The sequence below is a fragment of the Brachycentrus maculatus genome, unplaced genomic scaffold (assembly GCF_059751285.1).
Source record: "Brachycentrus maculatus isolate JH-2025_06_01 unplaced genomic scaffold, ASM5975128v1 h1tg000068l, whole genome shotgun sequence".
In the NCBI taxonomy this organism is placed as follows: domain Eukaryota; kingdom Metazoa; phylum Arthropoda; class Insecta; order Trichoptera; family Brachycentridae; genus Brachycentrus; species Brachycentrus maculatus.
In genome coordinates, this window is record NW_028280822.1 from 1,721,641 (window position 1) to 1,743,277 (window position 21,637).

General features: G+C 35.6%; 1 protein-coding gene and 1 long non-coding RNA gene across 4 annotated transcripts in view; one reads left to right on the forward strand and one right to left on the reverse strand.

Annotated features, from left to right (window-relative positions):
* The window catches only part of LOC148311314 (uncharacterized), a 124,454-nt gene that overhangs the window by 34,677 nt on the left and 68,140 nt on the right, over positions 1-21,637 (reverse strand). For all 3 annotated transcript variants that reach the window (XM_088256876.1, XM_088256874.1, XM_088256875.1), the window contains exons 8-17: positions 20,944-21,195; positions 19,006-19,479; positions 18,253-18,425; positions 17,283-17,364; positions 10,223-10,563; positions 8,375-8,649; positions 6,746-6,909; positions 6,034-6,334; positions 4,386-4,598; positions 3,157-3,289 (exon numbers count right to left, since the gene is read on the reverse strand). In XM_088256876.1, coding sequence (XP_088113002.1) covers positions 3,157-3,289; positions 4,386-4,598; positions 6,034-6,334; positions 6,746-6,909; positions 8,375-8,649; positions 10,223-10,563; positions 17,283-17,364; positions 18,253-18,425; positions 19,006-19,479; positions 20,944-21,195 — 2,408 coding nt within the window. The remainder of the gene's footprint in view (positions 1-3,156; positions 3,290-4,385; positions 4,599-6,033; positions 6,335-6,745; positions 6,910-8,374; positions 8,650-10,222; positions 10,564-17,282; positions 17,365-18,252; positions 18,426-19,005; positions 19,480-20,943; positions 21,196-21,637) is intronic.
* Positions 7,952-8,898, forward strand: LOC148311315 (uncharacterized). Its single transcript, XR_015837285.1, has 2 exons — positions 7,952-8,301; positions 8,402-8,898. It is a non-coding gene; the product is annotated as an uncharacterized LOC148311315 (long non-coding RNA).

The window sequence follows — 21,637 nt, forward strand, 5'->3', positions numbered from 1 at the left end:
GTAACAAGAAAAAAAAGTTAGTGAACAAATATGTCCAGGTAAACATTTTTAAAACAGTAAAAAAGGTAAATATGAATGCCAGATATTTTTACAATGAACCGAGTATAACACTGTATGTACTCGTATAGTCGTGGACTTCGTTTGTTCATTCACAAGTACCCGAGTGTTGCAAGTACCCGACGTTCGTCTGAAATCCGGCCCCGGGCATCTCGACTCTCCGGGCACATGTGTTCAAAAACACCAAAATCGTGATTCAAATTCTGCTCAATATTGGAGCAAACATTGTTTTCTAATGCAGACAACAAAAAAATTACATCTGATATTAAAAAATAACCGCCTAACTACATATTTCGAGAGATAATACAGTTTATATGGATATTTCCACATAGTTTCTCGAAAGAGCTGGTTTTAACTAACGACCTTTAGGCGTATAGCTACCTCTAGTAAAAAATAAACACGATTTTTAATTAACGATTCTTTAAAAATAAGTCTATCGGGATACATTAATGTATTCTTAAGAAGTTCGCAGTCAGAGTTATATTCCAATACGTATATTTACTTACGATATAATACAAAACAAATATGTTTTGACGGAATGAAGTATTGAATATTTACTGTCTGATTACACAAAAGAATACACCTTATGACTCGAGTAGATGCTGTTTTATTTATAAAATCCAAGTCTTCTTGACGACCACATATCGCTCACTCCTTTCAAGAACGTCATAAATAAAAAAAAACTTGATTTTTCAGGAGAACGTTTTTAAAGTTTAAAAATATAACACAATGTATTAAAAATAAACATCGAGCCACTTATTGAACTTTTTACTGTGCAACAGATCTTTTTAGGTGAAACCTGAAGGTTTTTTCTCCATTTGAAAAATATTTAGTATATTTGAAAAAATAATTAAACGATACGTTTTCTTCAAAATGCAAAAACAACATTTTCTGCCCTGTAGCGGGTAAATATTAAGTTAAAAATATGCTTTTGCTGGTATATAGAACATTTTCTGGGCATTCCGAAAACATGCACAACTGAAAATTGTCGATTTTTGATTTATGACGTTCTTGAAAGGAGTGAGCGATATGTGTCATTAAACATGTACTATTAGTAAATGTTGTAATGCTATTGTTGAAACTACGGAATCAGCAAAAAAAAACGCAAAATTTAAACGAGTTCAGCTTACATATTCATGAACGTTTCTGTATATAAGTATGTAGATTCATTCTTATCTTGTCAGTATTTTACATAAATATAAATCAAGAGGCACACGATCCATATAATGGAATGTCTAAATGTGTGCCCGGTATTAATGATAAAGTGTATAGAAATTTAAATATGGTCAAGTAAATCATACTTATTTGATAATCGATTATTTTCGTAGCATTATTTAAAATAATTAAGATTCTTTATATTTTTCAAAATAATACACCTTCATAGCATACATACATATTAGTGGAGTTTTTAAGTAAATATGCAAATAATAAATGAATAAATAAGTTTATTGTCCAGACAATACTCTAGAATATAAAGAAAAAAATATTGCCCCGGTTGTTGAATTTAATTATATTATATATTTTGAATACGCCCGAAAAATAAAATATTAAATATATTTGTTTATTAACTATAACATGACATTATAAAAAAAGTCTTATTCTTTTTCTTACTCTCGTCCGCACACAATGGTGCATATGGCTACGAATGAAATTGACGCTGTGTTAAGTTGATCGTTAATTATATGAAGAAAAAGTGATGTCTTACGCAGTCCAGGGTAATATTAAAAAAATATTATGGTAAAAAAAAAAACATTTTTATTTATTTGACCCCCGAATCGAATCAAGAACCTCTTGTATGGTAGCCAAACGCGGTAACCACTACACAATAGAATCCGGCTAGCATAAAATAATTTAAAATTCGTTTTAAATAATGATTTTACATTGCTCAAAGTATTTTTTTAAATTTAATTTTACGATATAACTTTCCGATAATTTTAATTATAATTTTTTTTATGTAACTGACCGTTTTATCCACGCCAAATCATCTTAGGGTCGTTTTGATGGGGTAGGAAAATCCTTTATCCTTAAGTACTTATGTGGTGTACAACAGCTGTTTAAATTTTGAATGAACGCCCACACACTGTCACTCTCACAGATGTACTCGATGTACTGATGAAGTGACGCTCCAATACTTGCCCGCTCTCGTATTGCACATTGTACGGTCCTCACTAGGTCAACTTCGGCGCGTACTAATCGTACTCAACGTAATAAAAACAACTTTAGAATGAGCGCGTCAGAAATGCGTCAAACAAATGCTATAAACTTTTTGGCAAAGTGCACCTGCCTTTGTGATATGAAAAACCGTAGCGAAATTTTAAGAAAACTTTAAAATGACAATAAATATTCATTGTATTTTTTAAAAATTATTTATTATTTTACATATTATTAAAATTATGTTTTAATGACAGCAAGCAATTTTAATTTTAAATTAGACAGGCGCCGTGGAGTAATTAGGTAGACGCTCGACTGCGAAACTGGCGTCACGAGTTCGATTCTCGACAAGTGCAAAATAAATTGAAGAAATAAATGTTTTCAATCTTTGTGTTTGTGATGTACTCTTCACATTTACCTTCACCTATTCTTACTATCCTACCTGCAGACAAGCCTCTAAAAGTATATAGGGCTTTGCGGGTTATTCCTTATAAAAACGTTTCGTAACTTTATTAGACGGAAAGTAACGTATCTGCGCAGTTTAGTTGACTTTTAGCACTCGAGTGCCGCCATAGCGGCGGCATTAATGATTAATCGCAATACTCGAGTGCCGCCGTTATGGCGGCAAGAAAATAGTCTTATTTCTTAATTATTATTTTTTGTACATTATTTTTTTAATATATATTTTTTCAGAATTGAATAAATAGTAATAAGTTGTGAAATTTGATCGAATTGGTAATAGAATGCACAACTTAAAAAAAACTTTAGTATGCAAGAGTTAACTTTAACGTAGGTACTTTTGGACATTAATTTCTAACAACTTTGTCACTTTGAATCCGGCTGTCAATAAGTATTGCTAGAAGTTAACGATAACAAAATAAAATTAAAGAATTAATATAAAAAATAATATGTAATACAGAAAGAAAATGATTGAAATATTTGGCCTACCTTCAGCCAGTCTCTCAGCCAAAGGACTTCCGGCTTGGGGTCCCCGATGACCTCACACAAGATGACCACCGTGTCTCCTTCCTTGGCGTCAGATGACCGAGGCTTCTTGGTGAACATTGGCTCCTTGGAGTACCTGAAAAATTATATTTACGAATCATGCTCATTAAAAAAGAGAATTGTATTTTACAGAAAAAATGCACACAGAGACAATCTCCGGACTACTCATTCAGGGATTGTTTATATTACATCACAAATGGCAGTACCATCAGCCAAAATAAGAAAGAAATCCTGTTATAAGTGTTTAAATTTTAAATAATAGTCTAAAAAGTCGTTAAATAATGTATAGTTTAACAGATTTATTTTGTCGTTTTGAACAAGCCATAGTGATAATAGTCTAAATATGTTATTTTTAAACAACCATGATTATGATATTTTTAATCGATTGGTGCAAACGACTTTCACACCGTATTACTATATATGGTTTTAAGTCAGCAGGTTATTTAATAATTACGGCTTAATTCGTGTTAACCAATATATATATTTTAAATCATTCAACATGGCTTATGTTAAATTAATAATACTCTCAGTAGCTAGATAATCGTATTCAGATGTCAAAACCGTTATAGCTTTTTTTAAATGAAAAAACTTACGACTTAATTTCTATCGGGTATTGAATAAAGTTCTATAAATATACGAAGCAATTAAGCATTTCTTTAGCTTGTGTAAGCAATTTAAATAGAGTATGTATATTCGCACAAAAAATTATCATACTCTACAAAATGTTTTTACATGAGTATTCTTTTATTTATTGATTCACCAATTACGTATGTAAATATACCCATGATTGACAATTCTAGATATATTAATCAAACTCGCAACACAGTATGTGCTAGCTCACAATATCCATCTATGGTGGGATGAGGAAAGCTTTTATTAAGCAGATACTCTTTTTGATTAATTAACAACATTTTGAGTGTGTCCAAATATAAAACTTATTTATTTATTTATTGAACGGCTAAAGCCCTTACCATAATACAGATATAGAGTATCTAATATAAAAATACACTAATGAATACACTAGTAGAGAAACAAAAAGTCTTATAACATAAAATTTACAAGAGACATCTATTGGGAAGATGAAAAAGTTTTTTCATCTAACCAATAGATGATGTCTCAAGTGAAAATTAAAAAAAAAGTTGTTTGTATTCTAGAGTTAAAAATTGGCTTACGGCAGTGACGGAGTGATGAGCAGTGCCGGCTGGTCGAGCTGGTCGAGCTGGTCGCCGGCCTCTCTGGGGGCCAGGACCTCCACCCTCGTGGAGCAAGTGGCCCTGCCGACCTGGTTGCTAGCGGTCACCGTGTACACGCCAGCATCGCGCCTCGTGATGCCGGCTACGGTGATCTCGATCTCGCCTTCTCTGTCCAGCGTGAACACCGTCCGCCTGCAAGAGAGATTCACTTTTGCAAGAAACCCTAATTGGAAATCAGTTATCAAGTGAGCGGTATAATCTCTTAAAGTCTCTTTAAGAGCTTAGAATAAGCTCGTCACATTATTATAAGCTCAAAAACCGACTGCCGCAATGGTAAAATTGTAAAAATTAGGCTTACAAATATTGCCTGAACTTGACCCTGAGTGATATGTTTTTGCTTTAAATCTCAAAAATTGGTACGATACGAAGAAATTATTATCAATTGAGGATGTCATCACCGATATCTACAAGCTACATCACTGATATGCAGATTATAACATGGAACTCTAAAACGTTCCAGCGATTCCCGCGAATCAGTATGAGTTTAACAATCTTTAATAGAATATCACATCTGCTGATTTTCTGCAATCATCGAGAGAATTCATTTTATAGAAGATCCCAGAGTCTACACTAATCTGAGTTTACAATGTATTGGGTGACTCGTTACTCAGTCATGAGTGGGTAGGTACTAACTGAGTAATTTCCGTTCTCCTCATATGAGCATATGTTGCCATTGTCTTCTTTGTTGCCTTCCACACCTAACGACGTCTTTGATCTCGCATATTTCTCTTATCCCGGTGTTCCTTATTCTGTCTCGTAGACTCATGCCAGATATGCTCCTTAGAGTCTTCATTTGAATTGTCTTTTTTTTTAAAAAATTGGCGAAATGATAAGATAATATATGAGAAATAATAAGAATAGATGAAACATATGAAGGTGAAATGTAAAAATACAGATTAAGACACGAGTCTTCTTCTTCCTGGCTCCATCCCAACTTATCGCCTTGATAGACTGTTAGAGTCAGCTCTCCCCGTCCTCAGGTGTAGGTCCTTCTATCGTATACAACTTCATGCCTTCGAATCATGTTGTCTTTCTGCGCCATCCATGAATTTTTTGATTTTCCTCTCGATGTCTATCGAGAAAAGATCCATGGCGATCACCTGATTTTCAATATGATCAGGTTTTCTATGTGCCCATACCATCTCAATTGTTCCTCTACCTTAATATTGAAGTCTGTTACACCCAGGTTAAGACATAAGGTTAACGTGTTCAAAAATAGTCAACGATGAATATGGGAATTTTGATGTTCTACTCGACATTATCAGCACTGAGACCGCGTACATAGTAAGCCGATATTTATATCGTGGTGTGTCCCAATTTTCAAATAATTTGTCTTGGACTTGAGCTTTGATCTTTCCCTTTTCCCCTTTTCCTCCCTCCCGCCCCTCTTCCAGGTATTTATATTAAATGACATGTGATTTTTTTTGTAAATGGAATTTTACAAATACCTGTTTTTTGTTACTCATTATTGTAAATGCATTTTTTTAACTGTTCTGTAATATTTAAAAAAAATATATATTAAAAAAAATATAAAAAAATAGGTAAGAAAGTAAAATGGCAAAATAACCTGCTCGGGCGCAGCCTCACGCCGTCGCGGTGCCAGGCGACGCCGACGCTCGGGTAGGCCTCCACGCAGGCGCGCACGCGCAGTTCGCCGCCCTCGGGCACGCGGTACAGCGGGTCGGGCGCCAGCGCGAAGTCGGGCGCCAGGTAGGCGCGCAGCCCCTTGTCCACGGTGAGCGCGGCCGCGCAGCGCACCGAGCCCAGCGCGTTGGACGCGTGCGCCGCGTACTGCCCGCCGTCCTCCAGCCGAGCGCTGCTTATCTCCAGAGTGTGGAATCGGTCCGAGCTGTAGAACGAATGCCCGTCTGAAAAGAAGTACATCCTAATGAATCTGTTAATTCTTAATGAATACATTTATGACAAGAATATGGAAGTATGTGCAATTACAGGACTTACGACCTACCATAGGCTAGTTGAGTGTTAACTTTACACACATGTAACATTCACCAATTCGACCCCTACCACACTTTTCAAATTCTTGGGAGTTCTATATATATATATATTTATGATTCAATTTCGAAATATTGTACAAGAATCACTAGAATTTTCACTAGAGACATCTATTGGTGAGATGAAAAGCTTCTTCATCGTACCAATAGATGTCTCTTGAGATGAAAAAGCTTCTTCATCTTGCCAATAGATGTCTCTTGAGATGAAAAAGCTTCTTCATCTTACTAATAGATGCCTCTTGGGAAATGATCAATTAGTATATTCACCGTCTTGTTCCAGCAGCTCCCCGTCCTTGGTCCACTGCAGGGTGGGGGTCGGTCGGCCCTCCACACGGCACGTTAGCCGCACAGGATACGTCACTTGGACCCGCCTGTCCCTCAGGCGCATGGAGAAGGCGGGAGCTCGATCCACGGTCTCGCTCTCGAGGTACCTCAAATACGACACGCACTTTACTTATGTACTCCTGGTACGTAAACATGCTGGGAATTGAAACCGAGACTTACAGAACGGTAACCAAATGTGCTGACCACAAAAAAGAAGAACTTATTTTATTACGATAAACAAAACAAAGATCTTTATAAAATTAACTTACTTTGTTTTCACCATTTTTTTTATTAATACAATTCGACCAATAAATTGAATTGTATTAATAATAAAAAAGTAGGGAAAACAAAGTTGATTAATTTTATAAAGATATTATAAAATGTGCGACAAAGTATCTGCGGAAATCATTCAAGAGAAAACAAAGATCATTTTTCCGCCTATGTAGTGTAGTGGTTACTGCATTCGGCTACCATGCTGAAGGCTCCGGGTTGATTCCCAGGGTGGTTAAAATAAATAAAGGCACATATTTTTTTCACAAAAGCGTAAGACTGCCTTCACCTTGCCTTCATAAAATAAATGATCAACTTAACTTTACATCAATTTGATGCAGTGCCCTATGCAGCATTGGGTGAAGATGAGGGTAAGAATAAGAATAAGAAAAAGAATTTGTACCCACAACTTGCAAGCTTGGAATTATGAAATTATGAATTATGAAAAATGAATATTATTAAATTTCCAGTTACTTCAAGTAGCAGTTCATTGCTCATTGAATATGAGCGAGTCACTACTGTATATGAAAACCAAACTTAAATGACCATGAATCATTAAGATAAGTACGATTTGATTTTTATGAAAATTGAAGCGGAGAAAATGCAATAAATCCCATTAATGTGAAGGAAATCAATTCGTTTAAATGTTCAAGCAAAATAAAAACATGTTTATGTCATGAATATAGTTTTTTTCAGGATCGCGATGAAAATAATTTAAATAGGTTAACAGTTGGCATTTATTCAAAATTCTTCTCGCCTATAGAAACAGCTGACTTATGTCGAGAAATGGCAACGAACCAAGAACGATACAACTATTTAAATAGTGTTGTTTTCTACTCGTATAACGACCATGGCAGTTAAAACTTGAACAATGAGTCCATTCGCCAGGATGCTTGACTCTGGCCAATGTCTGTACCCGACGGATTCTCCAGTTCTTTGGACACGTTGCGCGTGGCAACGAGGATAGCCTGGAACGACTAGTTGTGTTCGGTAGCCTGGAGGGGAAGAGAAGGAGAAGAAGATTCCCACACTATGGACCGATCAAGTTAAGGCAGCAGCAGGCACCTTGGTGGTTGGAACGCTACGTGCAACGCAGTCAAGGGATAACTGGAGAAGATTCATTGCTTCCACAACGGTCACAACCCTCAGTAATGCGGAATAAGACGGAGAAGAAGAAAGAAATGAAATATGTTCTTTTCTTTGGTGCACCTCTAAAAATTCTCGATTTGGTAAGTGTAGGTACCTTTAAGAGAAAAAGTTTGCGGAACACTGGTCTACCGGATATGGTTTTAAAATAGTTACTTTTTGAAGTTGTCGTCCGCCTCCCAGATCTTCCTGTCCGTGACGACGGCCACCCTCGCGAAGGTGGTGGCGCTGCCGGCGGGCGTGGTGGCCCTGCAGCAGTAGCGGCCCTCGTGCTGCGGGCCGACTCTAGCGATGGTCAAGCTGCAGAGGCCGCGCGCGCCGGGCCCGTCGCCGTCCAGCTCCTCGCCGTCGCGCTGCCAGCACACGCTGGGGGACGGATTGCCGGATACCACGCACGTCAGCGTGATCGGCGAGCCGGCCAAGGCTTTCACCTACATTCAAAAAATTTAAATAAAAATGTTTTCATGGGCTACTGCTACTATTCACATACTTGAGGCCCCTCAAGAACGTATTATTATATTTTAATTTTTTCATATTTATTTTATATGTAAATTGTATACATTTATTAAAAAGAACATTTTTTTTCAGAGCCACCTTGTGTGTGTTGTCGGTGGAGTTTTTTTACATCCTTTTTTTAAAATCTATTTTAACCTATAAACTATTTTGTAATTTTTATAGAATTCACTCTTGATCATTTACCCATTCCTTTATTTTGCCTTTGTTCCATATTTTATTTTGACACTAACCTCCGTTGAATGTGAATTTTATTTTGAAACGAGGGTATTATCACTGTTATCTATGCACATCATAACGGTGGCATTTAAGTAACATAAGGTACTAGTATGGTTATTGCAGGTATGCCGTAAAATTTTAGGAACAGTTAACATAACATTAAAACATTTTTTGTACATACTCGTTTACATATTCGAAAGGACCTTACGAAGACTTACCAGATATGTACTCTATGCTGTTAAATATGCACATACGTACATGCGTATTCCATATTTAAGTTCATTAAAATTAGTGCTTGACGTAGGACTAAATAACCACAAAGAAAAGCGCGTTTACACGCGAAATTTGTACGGTCGGCCTGGCGAGCACATCATCGGAGATCGCGTAAACGCGCTTATGGCAGTGAAGCGGCTGATATCAAAATTCATTTGTCAGAGCGAAAGATCGAGAATCCGAAACATAAGCGTCGTTAGCAAGATGGATTTCTCTAAGCCACAATGTTGGTTTCTGTATGCATAACAAAAATGAACGGTCTTGTTTTTAAATTAATATAGATATTTTAAAAATAATATGTTCCTTTTTAAGGAGATAAATCATTACAATAAAAAATTACAGAAAATGAATTTTGGGAACTGGATGTTTTATTTTATTTAACGGGATTTAACCAAAAATAGTGGTTTGTTTTTTAATATGTCTGATTTTGAAAGTCTGACATCGGATTGTTATGAGTAGTTTATCTTTTAAATAGTTGAAGCTTTTATATACGTGTTAAATTATTTTTTTTCATTATTTCTTGAAATTAAGAATATTTTAATGTTTAATGTTTTAGAATTTAATAAACCCCGATGATGACAAGGTTCTTGTTGAAACCGGTAGGTTAAAGTGTAATTAAAATAAAAGGGGTTAAAACAAAGTTATTTCATTTTATAAAGTTTATAAAATGAGCCACAAAGTATATGCGAAAAACATTCGAGAAAATCTCAACAAAGTTCCTATATTTATCGTTCATCAAAATTGGCCAAAGACGAATATGGGAATTGTGATATGTTCTACTTGAAAATGTCAGTACTGAGATCGCTTACATTGTAAGTCGACATCCAAATCGTGGTGATCTTTCCCTTTCTCCTTTTCCTCCCTTCACCCCTCTTACAGGTATTTCTCTCCACATTGTAAGTAGACATCCATATCGTGGTGTAAATATGTTTTTTGGCTCTCCTGTACAATTTGACTCGTGTCCTTCGTGTGTTTTGATTTTGGACAGCCGTACTATACCTGTCCTTGAAGCGGGGTGGTGAACTCCGGCAGGGTCGGCTTCCCCCCGACCTGCACGGGCGTGCTGGTCTGCGAGGACGGGCCCCAGCCGTAGCGGTTCCTGGGGGTCACCCTGAAGAGGTAGGAGCCGGGCCCGAAGCGGAAGGCGTCGAAGCCGTTGACGGGCGTCAGGCCCAGCTGCGCCCAGCGCGCGCCCCCCTCGGGGCTCTGCAGCCAGGCTTCCACGCGGTAGGCCAGCACGGGGGCCGAGTTGCCCCGCGGCGGGCGCGCCCAGCGCAGGGACACCCAGTCCGCGCCGAGCTCGGACACCTCCGGCTCACCGGGCACGGCTTGTGGCACATCTGCAACGATCAACGCAATACATGTGGGGCCGATAAACACAAATTAGTTTCTTTATAAAATTAATAGACTTTGTTTTCACCACTTTTTTTAATTCATATAATTCAACCTACCGGTTTCAAGTTTAAAGGTTTGTAGGTAGGTATTACGCGCACGCAACTTCCGTGCGTACAAACCCGTGTGCTAATTATAAATATGTATTATTGTAACTTGCAACAACGCCGAGCAACGCGCTTCGTTTGAGGATTACATATACCTACTAGCGGGGGCTTCAAACGCCCTAATTTAACGTTTCATAAGTGCATGTGGGTAGCTTTGAACTCTTGTGTAACATTCAACAAAATACAAAATGTGTGGAATTTTTCTTTATACCTAAATACCCCATTAGACTGAGTCTACTATGTGATTTGATCAATGTATTAAATAATGCAAGCCTTAAAATATTTTGATAACTGGAGAAAACATGAGTCATTTTATTTTTTAAAAATCACAAAATTCACTAAGATAAAAACATTGTTCTGTCGGGTGACCTAAATTAAAATCGTAGACAGAATGATCAAATTATACCTGTGGTAAGTACTGTTGTACGACGTGGACTCTAAATGTAAGTACAATAATAAACAAACAAATTAGAAGCCTTCGATACGTGGTTGCACAGACGCATGTTCCAAAATATCTTGGTTAGATAGTCGCAAACTCAAAAGTTGATCACAAAGCTGGAGTAGACCGTGTACTGTTAATGAATGTAAATAAGTGCATTGTTTCCCAACTGGGATACGTACTGAGAGGTGAGTAATTTGCTTTCCTCCATAATCATAAATAGGAAAGTTAAAGGAAGTTGAGTAGTTGGAAGAAAGCAGATGTCCTGGCTGAGAAATATAAAGATAATATAAGAGAGTAAACCAGAAATTAAACCAGAGAGTAAACCAGAGAAATATAAAGATAATATAAGAGAAATATAAGAGAGTAAACCAGATTAAGAAGATAAGGGAGTTGTTCTGAACAGCATAGGACAAGGAAACTCCAGAGTGATCCAAAGCACCGGAAAAAGTAAAATATAAATACTCTTCAGAAATGTCGGACACCAGTATAATTTTTATATTATTTTTGGATATCTCATCAAAGATGAAGAAGAATATGGAAGTCTGGGCATTTACGGGGTTGACGACCGTCATAGGCTGGTTTAAGTAATCACTTTACACATGTGTAACATTTACCGATTCTACCAATTATTGACAACCCCACTTCTCGAATTCTTGGAAGTTCTATATATATATATATGAAGCAATTTAGAAACACTGTTCTTGAATCACTAGAACTTCACTAGAGACATACGAGTATATTGGTGAGATGAAGAAAACCTTTTTTACTAAGCAGAAACTCTTATATGTATGTGAGATCCGAATCCTGGATTATAATCACACACATGAGAAACGCCAGAAAATATCATTTTATTTATTTTAAATTTTAGCTTATAATTTGACCAGTTAATTTATTTACAAAAAATCTCCAATTACAGGAGTTATTTTTCAAATGAAAAATAACTTAATCCAGATTTGTGAACAAGTATTTGAACACACATAAAATGTTGCAGTATAATTTCGACGTTCAAAACGGTTGAAAAAGTGACGAACAAATTGATTGTATAACTAATTTGATGTGTAATTAAAGCTACAGTGTATTCGTCACGTCACCTACGAATAAATAGCACGCTAAGAATAGTCGAGAATGAAGACATCAAAACGAACATCAAACATTTGTACCGAAATAAACAGCGTTGAATATAATCTAATTAATTATAAACGCACCTGCTTTCATTACGAGGAAAAATTTGCACACTTCTTTGAATGGATGAAATTTCTATGATAAACGCATCGCTAAAGGCTTTTTAATTCTACGAGAGTAAATATATTTGTGGGTATATCTGCAATAAAAATTAGGAGGGAAAAATCGTACAGTGCAACTTCTCATTAAGAGAATAATTTGTATTATTTTTTGACATCTCATCAAAGATGAAGACGAATATGGAAGTCTGGGCATTTACGGGGCTGACGACCGTCATAGGCTGGTTTAAGTGATCACTTTACACACGTGTAACATTTACCAATTCTACCCATTATTGACAACCACACTACTCAAATTCATGGAAGTTCTATATATATATATATATATATATATATATATATATATATATATATATATATATATATATATATATATATATATATATGTATATATATATATATATATATATATATATATATATATATATATATATATATATATATATATATATATATATATATATTTATATATATATATATATATATATATATATATATATATATATATATATATATATATATAATTAAAATTTATTCTTAATTTATCTTTATAATATTTTTCTATCTATCTATCTGATTCTGACAATATTATATTTTTTCTATCGGATGTCTTTTGTTTTATTCTGTGCGACGCATGCGACATCTGGTGGTAGAACTGTTTTATGTAGGTACTATTTGTAAATACTTAATAAAATGTATAGGTAGGTACCTAAGTATTTTATTACACACATATATATATATATATATATATATATATATATATATATATTTATATATATAAATATATATATATATATATATATATATATATATATATATATATATATATATATATATATATATATATATATATATATATATTGAAACATTATTCTTGAATCACTATAATTTCACTACAGACATCTATTGGTGAGATGAAAAGAAGCTTTTTATTGACTTCATATTTATATTCTTTTTATCCAGACTTGCATATTCTTCTTCATCTTTGATGAGATGTCAAAAAGTAATATGAAAATAACTCCAGTAATTGGAGATAATCCAGATTTTGTGAACAAGTAATTGGACACACTGAAAATGTTGTAGAATAATTTGTTCCAAAATCTCACTCATGTGGAATACTTGCTAAGCGAAACATTTTTCTAATTTTTCCAATCAATATAAAATATAAAATGCGTTTAGTTTTTTTTATTAATAAACGGTTTTTAAAAGAAATTCCATACTTAAAAAAAAATATTAGGGACGTAACAACGTTTTCGATTTGGAAAAAAACTATATTATTAAGTGAAATTATTTTTTTATATCCATTGCAGTTCAAAAGTTCAAAGTGTAATTTCGCAACAAAAAAAACTACTATAACAACGGAATTTTTTTTTATCAATTCACAAAAAGTGATTTTTAACACGTTTCAAAACGATGTTTACTGTATTACTAAGTAATTATTTCCTAAATGAACAAATATCATTTTGACAAAACAAAAGTATTAAATATATAGTTTGTATGTGAAAAGCATTGTTAACTTTGTAGTATGGTAATATAACACCATTCTATCATTCATTGTTCACTTTGTGTAATACAAAATAAATGTCAAACCATGAGAATTTCATTTTAATCTACATTTGACCTGATGATGGAATGATTATTCCGAAAACCGAGAATTTTATACCACATTTAAAGTGGTATTACAGAAAGTGAACTTATAACCCTTATCCGCACCCAATGGTGCATAGGGCACTGCATCAAATGGATGCAGTGTTATCTTGATCATTACTTACATGAAGCCAAGGTGATCACCCTTGCGCTTCAGGAACCAGTCCAGGGTAATATTAAATAAATATTACAGTGTAAAATAAGTAATATTCATTTTCACCCCCCCCCCCCTCCTGGGAATCGAACCCGGGACCTACAGCACGGTAGCTAAACACGCTGACCATTACACCACGGAGGCGGAGAAAAGTGAACAATGAATGATAAGGAGAGTATTTTTAAACTCTTGAAGTTATTGAACTTGATTCAGACAGAATTACAAATATAAATTTTGTAAGATGAGAAGGTATGCGAAGATAAGTATGCAGGATCGAATAATCTTGGAGAAGGTATGCGTAATTAATTATACGAATGATTTTTCTCATTTCCAAAATAAAACCGTTTGTGTGCACTCGTACACAGCGAAGAATGCGATATTGTTGGTGTAGTGTGTTACACCGAAAATAACACGTTGGTCTAAATTTACAAAGAAACTCGGACAACAGTAAAATGATGTAAATGCTCGTGAAAAGTAAAGGTATTTTGGTAGAAGAGTGCATTCTCGGTCATATTTTTCTTTTTTTTTTATCTCCAAACCGCCGAGTAACGATCGAGCTGTGGCTTATGAGACACAGCTTATCTCTTGCCTATAAGGTGTTATATCAATGGTTTAACGATTTTTTGTAAAGGAATAATCCATAAAGCCTCTATTCTTAGAACCTTGTCTGCAGGTAGGATAGTAAGGATAGGGAAGGTAAATGTGAAAAATACATCACAGACACCGAGACCAATTGAAAATAAATATTTCTCGAATTTATTTTTCAATTGGCGGGAATCGAACCCGAGACGCCAGTTTTGAAGTCGAGCGTCAAACTACGCCACGGCGTCTGTCGTAACATCTACTCGAAAATTCGCTTCAAGATACTAAATATTATAGAATATATAAAGCATTTGTGGATCAATGAAATATATTATTTTGAGAAATAAAATAACTTTGTTAAAAAACTTATTTAAAGTTATTTAACTAACTAACCAACTAACCATCACGCCACTTCCCCGCAGGGGTAGGCAGAGAGAATCGAACGCCACAACACTCTGTCTTTGCAAACATTCTTCGCCTCTTCTACATTCATGCATCTCCTCATACATACCCGACGATTATTACGACTCATGACCCGGCCGCTTTCAAGTATTTGACATACCTTATTGTGCCAGGTTTTCCTCGGTCTTCCTCTGTTTCTTTTTCCAACTACATTCGCCTCATAAATTTGTTTAACCGTTCTTTCCTCACTCATACGTTCCACATGTCCAAACCATCTCAACACACCTTTCTACACACGAAGTTATTTTATTTCTCCAAATAAAATATATCAGAATATTTCACGAAGTGATGGGTGACAATTTAATGAAAAAACACTGGCTATGAATTCAAATAAACGTTTTACATAATGAGTGTAAATTAGGAATGAAAGTGCATATAAAATGCACCTAAAGTTTAAGGCCATTAGGTGCCAAAAGTTATATTATACCTTGGTCCGCGGTGAGGTAACTAAAGAAGTCGGAGACCAAATTCTCTCTTAGAGTCCAGGACCTTCTGAACTTTGAGAGGGACAGGTCGAAATCCGACTCCTCGCCTCCGACTCCCGCCATGTTTCCCACTGGTAATTTATCGCTTTTCACTTGTAAGACATGTCTATGGGGTTTTCGCAACTGAAATACGCGGACTGGTGGATTCTCACGGTCGTTTCCTCGACTTAGTAGACTTATTATTAGAAGGTCCGGGAATTCGAGCGACCTGCGACTGTGGGCGGTGAGCAGCATTATCTGACGGAAACACTCGTCGTGTATAGAAAGACAGACGATAATTGTCGTGTAATTAATCGATTTAAGAAAATGGATAGTGCTTTGTCGATGGATAGAGAATTACTTCGTTAGAATTTGGCTAAAATATTATCATTTTTTACAATATTTTGAGTGTGTCCAAATAATTGTTCACAAATCTGGATTATCTCCAATTATAGGAGTATTATCATATTATTATAATAATATTATCATATTTTTATAATTATTATATTATCATTGTAATTAAATGACGACATGTATTAATAATATATATTGACAAACTCCGTGGCGTAGTTGGGTAGACGCTCGACTGAGAAACTGGCGTCGTGGGATCGATTCCCGCTAATTAAGTTAATTTAAGAAATATTTATTTTCAACTGATCTGAGTGTTCATGATGTATTTTTCACAACATATTGAGTGTGTTCAAATACTTGTTCACAAAATCTGGATTATCTCCAATTACAGGAGTTAATTTTTGACATCTCATTAATGATGAAAAAGAATATACTTCCAAGAATTTGAGTAGTGTGGTTGTCAATAATGGGTAGAATTGGTGAATATCACACGTGTGTAAAGTGATCTTACACCGGCCTATGACGGTCGTTAGCCCCGTAAATGCCCAGACTTCCATATTCTTCTTTATCTTTGATGAACACCCTAAGTGCATGTGTGTCATCAAAGCATGTGTTGAATATTTTGTGTTGGTGTAAGTGTGTGAATAGTTCTATGGTAGAGGTGGATAGTGTTGCTTGCATGATGGTGTAGTAAATGTCCTGATGAAGAGGTGGGCACATCTAGGACTGTAGACTGAAATCTCGGTGAGTGGTATATATAATGATACAATATAACAATAACGAATTATTTCTCTAAAAAATATAATGCTTGTGTTAAGAAAAAGTACGCTTTTTGAAATAAATTTTTGTAATGAAATTTTAATGATAATTTATAAATAAATAAACGAGTTGACTTAAAATATCAAATATTAAAGCTTAAAAAAAAACAAATGTACTTTACCTACAACTGTGAATAAGATTTTTTGAAAATATGGGATTATTTTAATAAAAAATAAACTATAATCACGATGACAAAATAATATTAAACTTGATAAATCATTTCGATGGTAGAAACTACTTTTGATTTCCATTTTGATCTTGTCACATTATGTTAAAATGTCTTAATACTATATAATTATTTAAACCATTCATAAATTCATATTGTATGTAACACAAATGAATGCACGTGATCACAACTAGTGAAGAAGGAGGGACAATAGCTATCGTTGATGACTTACCTCGAAGATACGAGACGTCGGAGTAGCTCTGGTCTAGTTGGCCGGAATTCATTGAAAATTCAGCATCCAATCGTTGTCGTACCTATTTGACAACAAAAATGACAACATTTTAATTCCCGTAACGGTTAGTCTCAATAAATATAAACAAATACGTTGGCATATTGTCAGTTAAGAATAAATAACAAAGAGCGATATGTAAATAATAAAAAAATACATAAATTTGTACGTTTTAAAATATAAATATGTAAATGATACAAAGCTAACCTCGTTCTTCGTACTTGCGCTGTTATTTTACTCGCAAGTATTATACAATACAATATGTAGATGTACCCGCAGTCAGTGTGGTCTACATACTCATCAATAAATCGATCGATGGCCAGATCTGCGATTGCTTAACCTTTGGGAACCTATTGTAACTGCCACGTATTTATATTACATATATGTATGTACACACATGTGTATGCACTTGTGGTGCGTTGACGAATTTAACCTGTATGTTAAATTAATATGCGGGTGAAAATCAATGGTTGCCAAATATCCCCAGCAGGCATTGTGAAATTGTTTTATTTATTTTTAATTCCATATTGTTTTACTGAAATAAGTTTCATTATTACCGCTTATGTTTTACATAGCTAATACATTTATTGTTAACCGAAAACTCACCAAGCCATTAGATAACATTTGTCAATGAATAAATATTCTTGATGCTTCCCCGCAGAGGTAGGTAGAGAGAATAGAATGCCTCACCAGTCTATCTTTGTCGTCTCGTCCACATTCATACATCTCCTCATACATACTCGCCGATTATTCCGACGACCTGACCACTTTCTAGCATTTGAAATAATCAAGAATTCTAAGTTTCCCTCGATCTTCCTATGTTTCTATTTCAAAAAACATTCCTCATTCTTTTCTTATCAATAAGACCTTTCACTTCTAAAAGTCTAAGTTTTTATGGTTACAGTATACTTACAAATACGGTAACGAAGGCTCTATCGCAGCCGTAGCAGTTTTTAGCCATGATGCAGTACGTCCCAGCATCAGACATTTGTGATCGCTTGAGTGTGAACCTGTAGTAATCGTCGGAAACCTCCTTCAGCGAGCGCCAGCTGGTCGTCAAGTCGCGCAGTCCTTTCATCCAGATTACTGTAAACACATCTTATTAGTAAACTTTTGAAAGAACACATTTCAATTCGAATAAGTGACTAATACCGAGTTTAACAAATAAGCATTCCGTACAACTCCGTTAATTTTAACGGAATTCATTTTATATTACTTTGAATTTAATCACGCATCAATCAATCATTTGATCACACTAAACTGTCGCAGTCGCTTTCATTTTTCAAAACCGGACTGCCGGACGGTAAAATTCTGGGTAGTGGACAAGCGCCCATAGGGCGCTTGTTCACCTCACGGAATTTTACTGTCCGGCAGTCCGTTTTTTTTTTCAAATAAAACCGACTACGACAGTTTAGCGTGATCGAGTTTAAGCGCACCGTGATCGTGTATCGATCGTGCGCACCGATTTGGAGAAAGACGGACAAGTGCACAAGCTAATCATATGTTTTCAAATGCTCACCGGACTGCCGGACGGTAAATTCGGCCCTAACAGTAGCTTGTCTGGCTTGCAGAGCCCTTCTAGGGCATTAGACATGACTGCTGTTACACATTGGATGCGGATAGGGGTTAGAAAAAGAAATGATGTAATTTGTATCGCAATAAAGACCTTTGGGTTTGGGGTCTCCTTGCGCCCGCAGCGACACGGTGAAGTCCTCTCCCTCGCAGACGCTGAGGTCGGGCTCCGGGCGCGCCACGAGCTCGGCGGGCTTGCCCCCGCGCAGCGCGCCCGGCGCCAGCACGCTGACCGTGGCCACCGTGGCCACCACGCCGTGCGCGTTGCGCGCCGTGCACGTGTACACGCCCGACTCCTCGGCCCGCGCGTCCTCCACGGCCAGCGTGTGCACGTTCCGATCGCGGAAGGCGCGCGCGCGGCCCGGCGGCAGCGGCGCGCCGCCGCGACGCCACTCCACCTCGGCCGCGCCGCCGCCCACCTCCACCTGCAGCGCGATGGTGCCGCCCGCGGGCACGGCGTGGTCGGCCAGCACGCGCGAGAAGTACGGCCGGCGCGCCTCGTGCCCGCTGCGGGCGCTGCGCACCGTCTCGAACCGCAACGGGGAGCTGCCCGCGTGCATATCTCGACCTAAAACAAGACAAATTTATTTATTGACTCAGCATTACACACTTTGGGAAAAGGCTAGTCAGTTGCATTTTACACCGGAAAAACATCGCTGAAATTCATATCAGAGTTGCAAGAACAGCTAAAGTGCCTTAATAATAATACTTTTCCGGAATTTGCTAATCATCTTATATCTGAAGACCATAATTTAAAAAAATCAACGGATATAGAAATTTTACACGTAAATACAACTGGTCTTTGTTTAGATAATCTAGAAAAATTAAAAATAAAGCAATCACTAAAGACTCACCCATAATAAATTACTAACTAAATTTAAAAATATTACCGTTATTCATTTGTAGTCTTTCTTTTCCAAAAAAAATATTTTTATACATTTTATGTCAAATCGTGATAATTTTATTTCAATGATCTGATGATGGAATGATTTTCCGAAACCGGTAGTCACGAATAAGTGTTTATAAAAGTGGTATTACACAAAGTGAACAATGTATGATAAGGAGAGGGAACATGTTATACCAATAAAAATATATATAATAAAAATAGATTGTACCACCGACAAACATAAACAATTCATAATAAGTGTACGTACCTCTCCAAGCACTACAGCTTAATCTCTTCATTTGAGAGAATTATATTAAAATAAGTAATTTGTCATTACGTATATCGTCATATACATAATTACACATTACAGATTACGGTGTTGTGCCCTCACTGAGGTTTCCCAAGCCGAGGGCACATTTTACAAAATTTTACACACTTTATTACATATATATACATATATATATATATATATATATATATATATATATATATATATATATATATATATATATATATATATATATATATATATATATATATATATATATATATATATATATATATATATATATATATATATATAAATATATACATACATATCGTAGTCCTACAGGAGAAAGTGACCAAGTGCATTTTTTTACAAAAACATGATCATTGACTGTTTGATATCTTACTAGCTTAATATTGCACTGAAAAAAATCCCAAAAGATTTTAAACTTGGAAGTTTAATATATTGACTTGTTAAAAAGGACTAACTGCATTGATGTTTATTTTCTTGCCAAGCAAAAGTGACTTAAATGGCCCTCCTGTGCATTTTACGTTTTGTTAGTTGGTCACTTTCTCCTGTACAAGTACAATATAAGATACAATAAATAAGATACAATACATATAAGATACAAATATTAAGTGAATTAAAAAATATATATTGTTGTTTTACTGTTCATCTGTCGATGAAAACAAGTATAGTTTTCAAAACTAGTGGTGTGTAATAAAAAAAAACTCATTAAGTGGTATTATTGTTTTCATTTTAAGGAGCAGGGTTAATCGCCTTGTCTTCATGCGATCAACGCTCAGTATAATAATGCAGTGCCCTATGGTCCGTTGGTGCGAATTAGGGTTAAAAAAAAAGAAAAAACTTTTAATTACCAGAAAATTGAACTTGATGGTTGATTTCATCACTCCATAGGGGGTTGGAGGCTCTGCACGTGTACCTCCCGCTGTCGGAAGGGTTCGGTCGAGAGATGATGAGGCGACAGACGCCATCTGCTAGGTAATGCATTTGGTAGCGGCTGTCCGTCGCGAGGATCTTTCCATCTTTCACCCAAGTGATAGTGGGACGAGGTTGTCCTCGGATACGGCATTCGAGCTCCAATTCATCTTCGGCTATGTGATAAGTATCTATAAAGGAAATCACATACGTGAATACTTGTGGTAAATGATGAAATATTGCTGTTAAGCTAAGGAATAATACACTTCAGAAGTAATTGTAAAATTAACACACTGGTTTTTTTCATCACTTGAACATATTTTATTATGACAACTTGTTTCGGAAGCTATGCTTCCATTTTCAGGTCTAAATGTAAACCAAGATAATAAAATAAACTCAAGTGGTAAAAAGACGAGTGTTTTTTATTTACAATTTCATCATGTCTTAAAATTATTGTCGACAGTAAAGATAAAAGTTTACATGTATAATATATTAACTGGGTAGAATTTTTTATTAACAGATGCTAAAATATTGTATACCCGTAAGCATTGCTAAATTAAACATGTTAGAAAAGTTTTAATTTTTCCATTCCTTTACATTTAATCAGACTGAGCAACAGCAGCGCGTAACCAA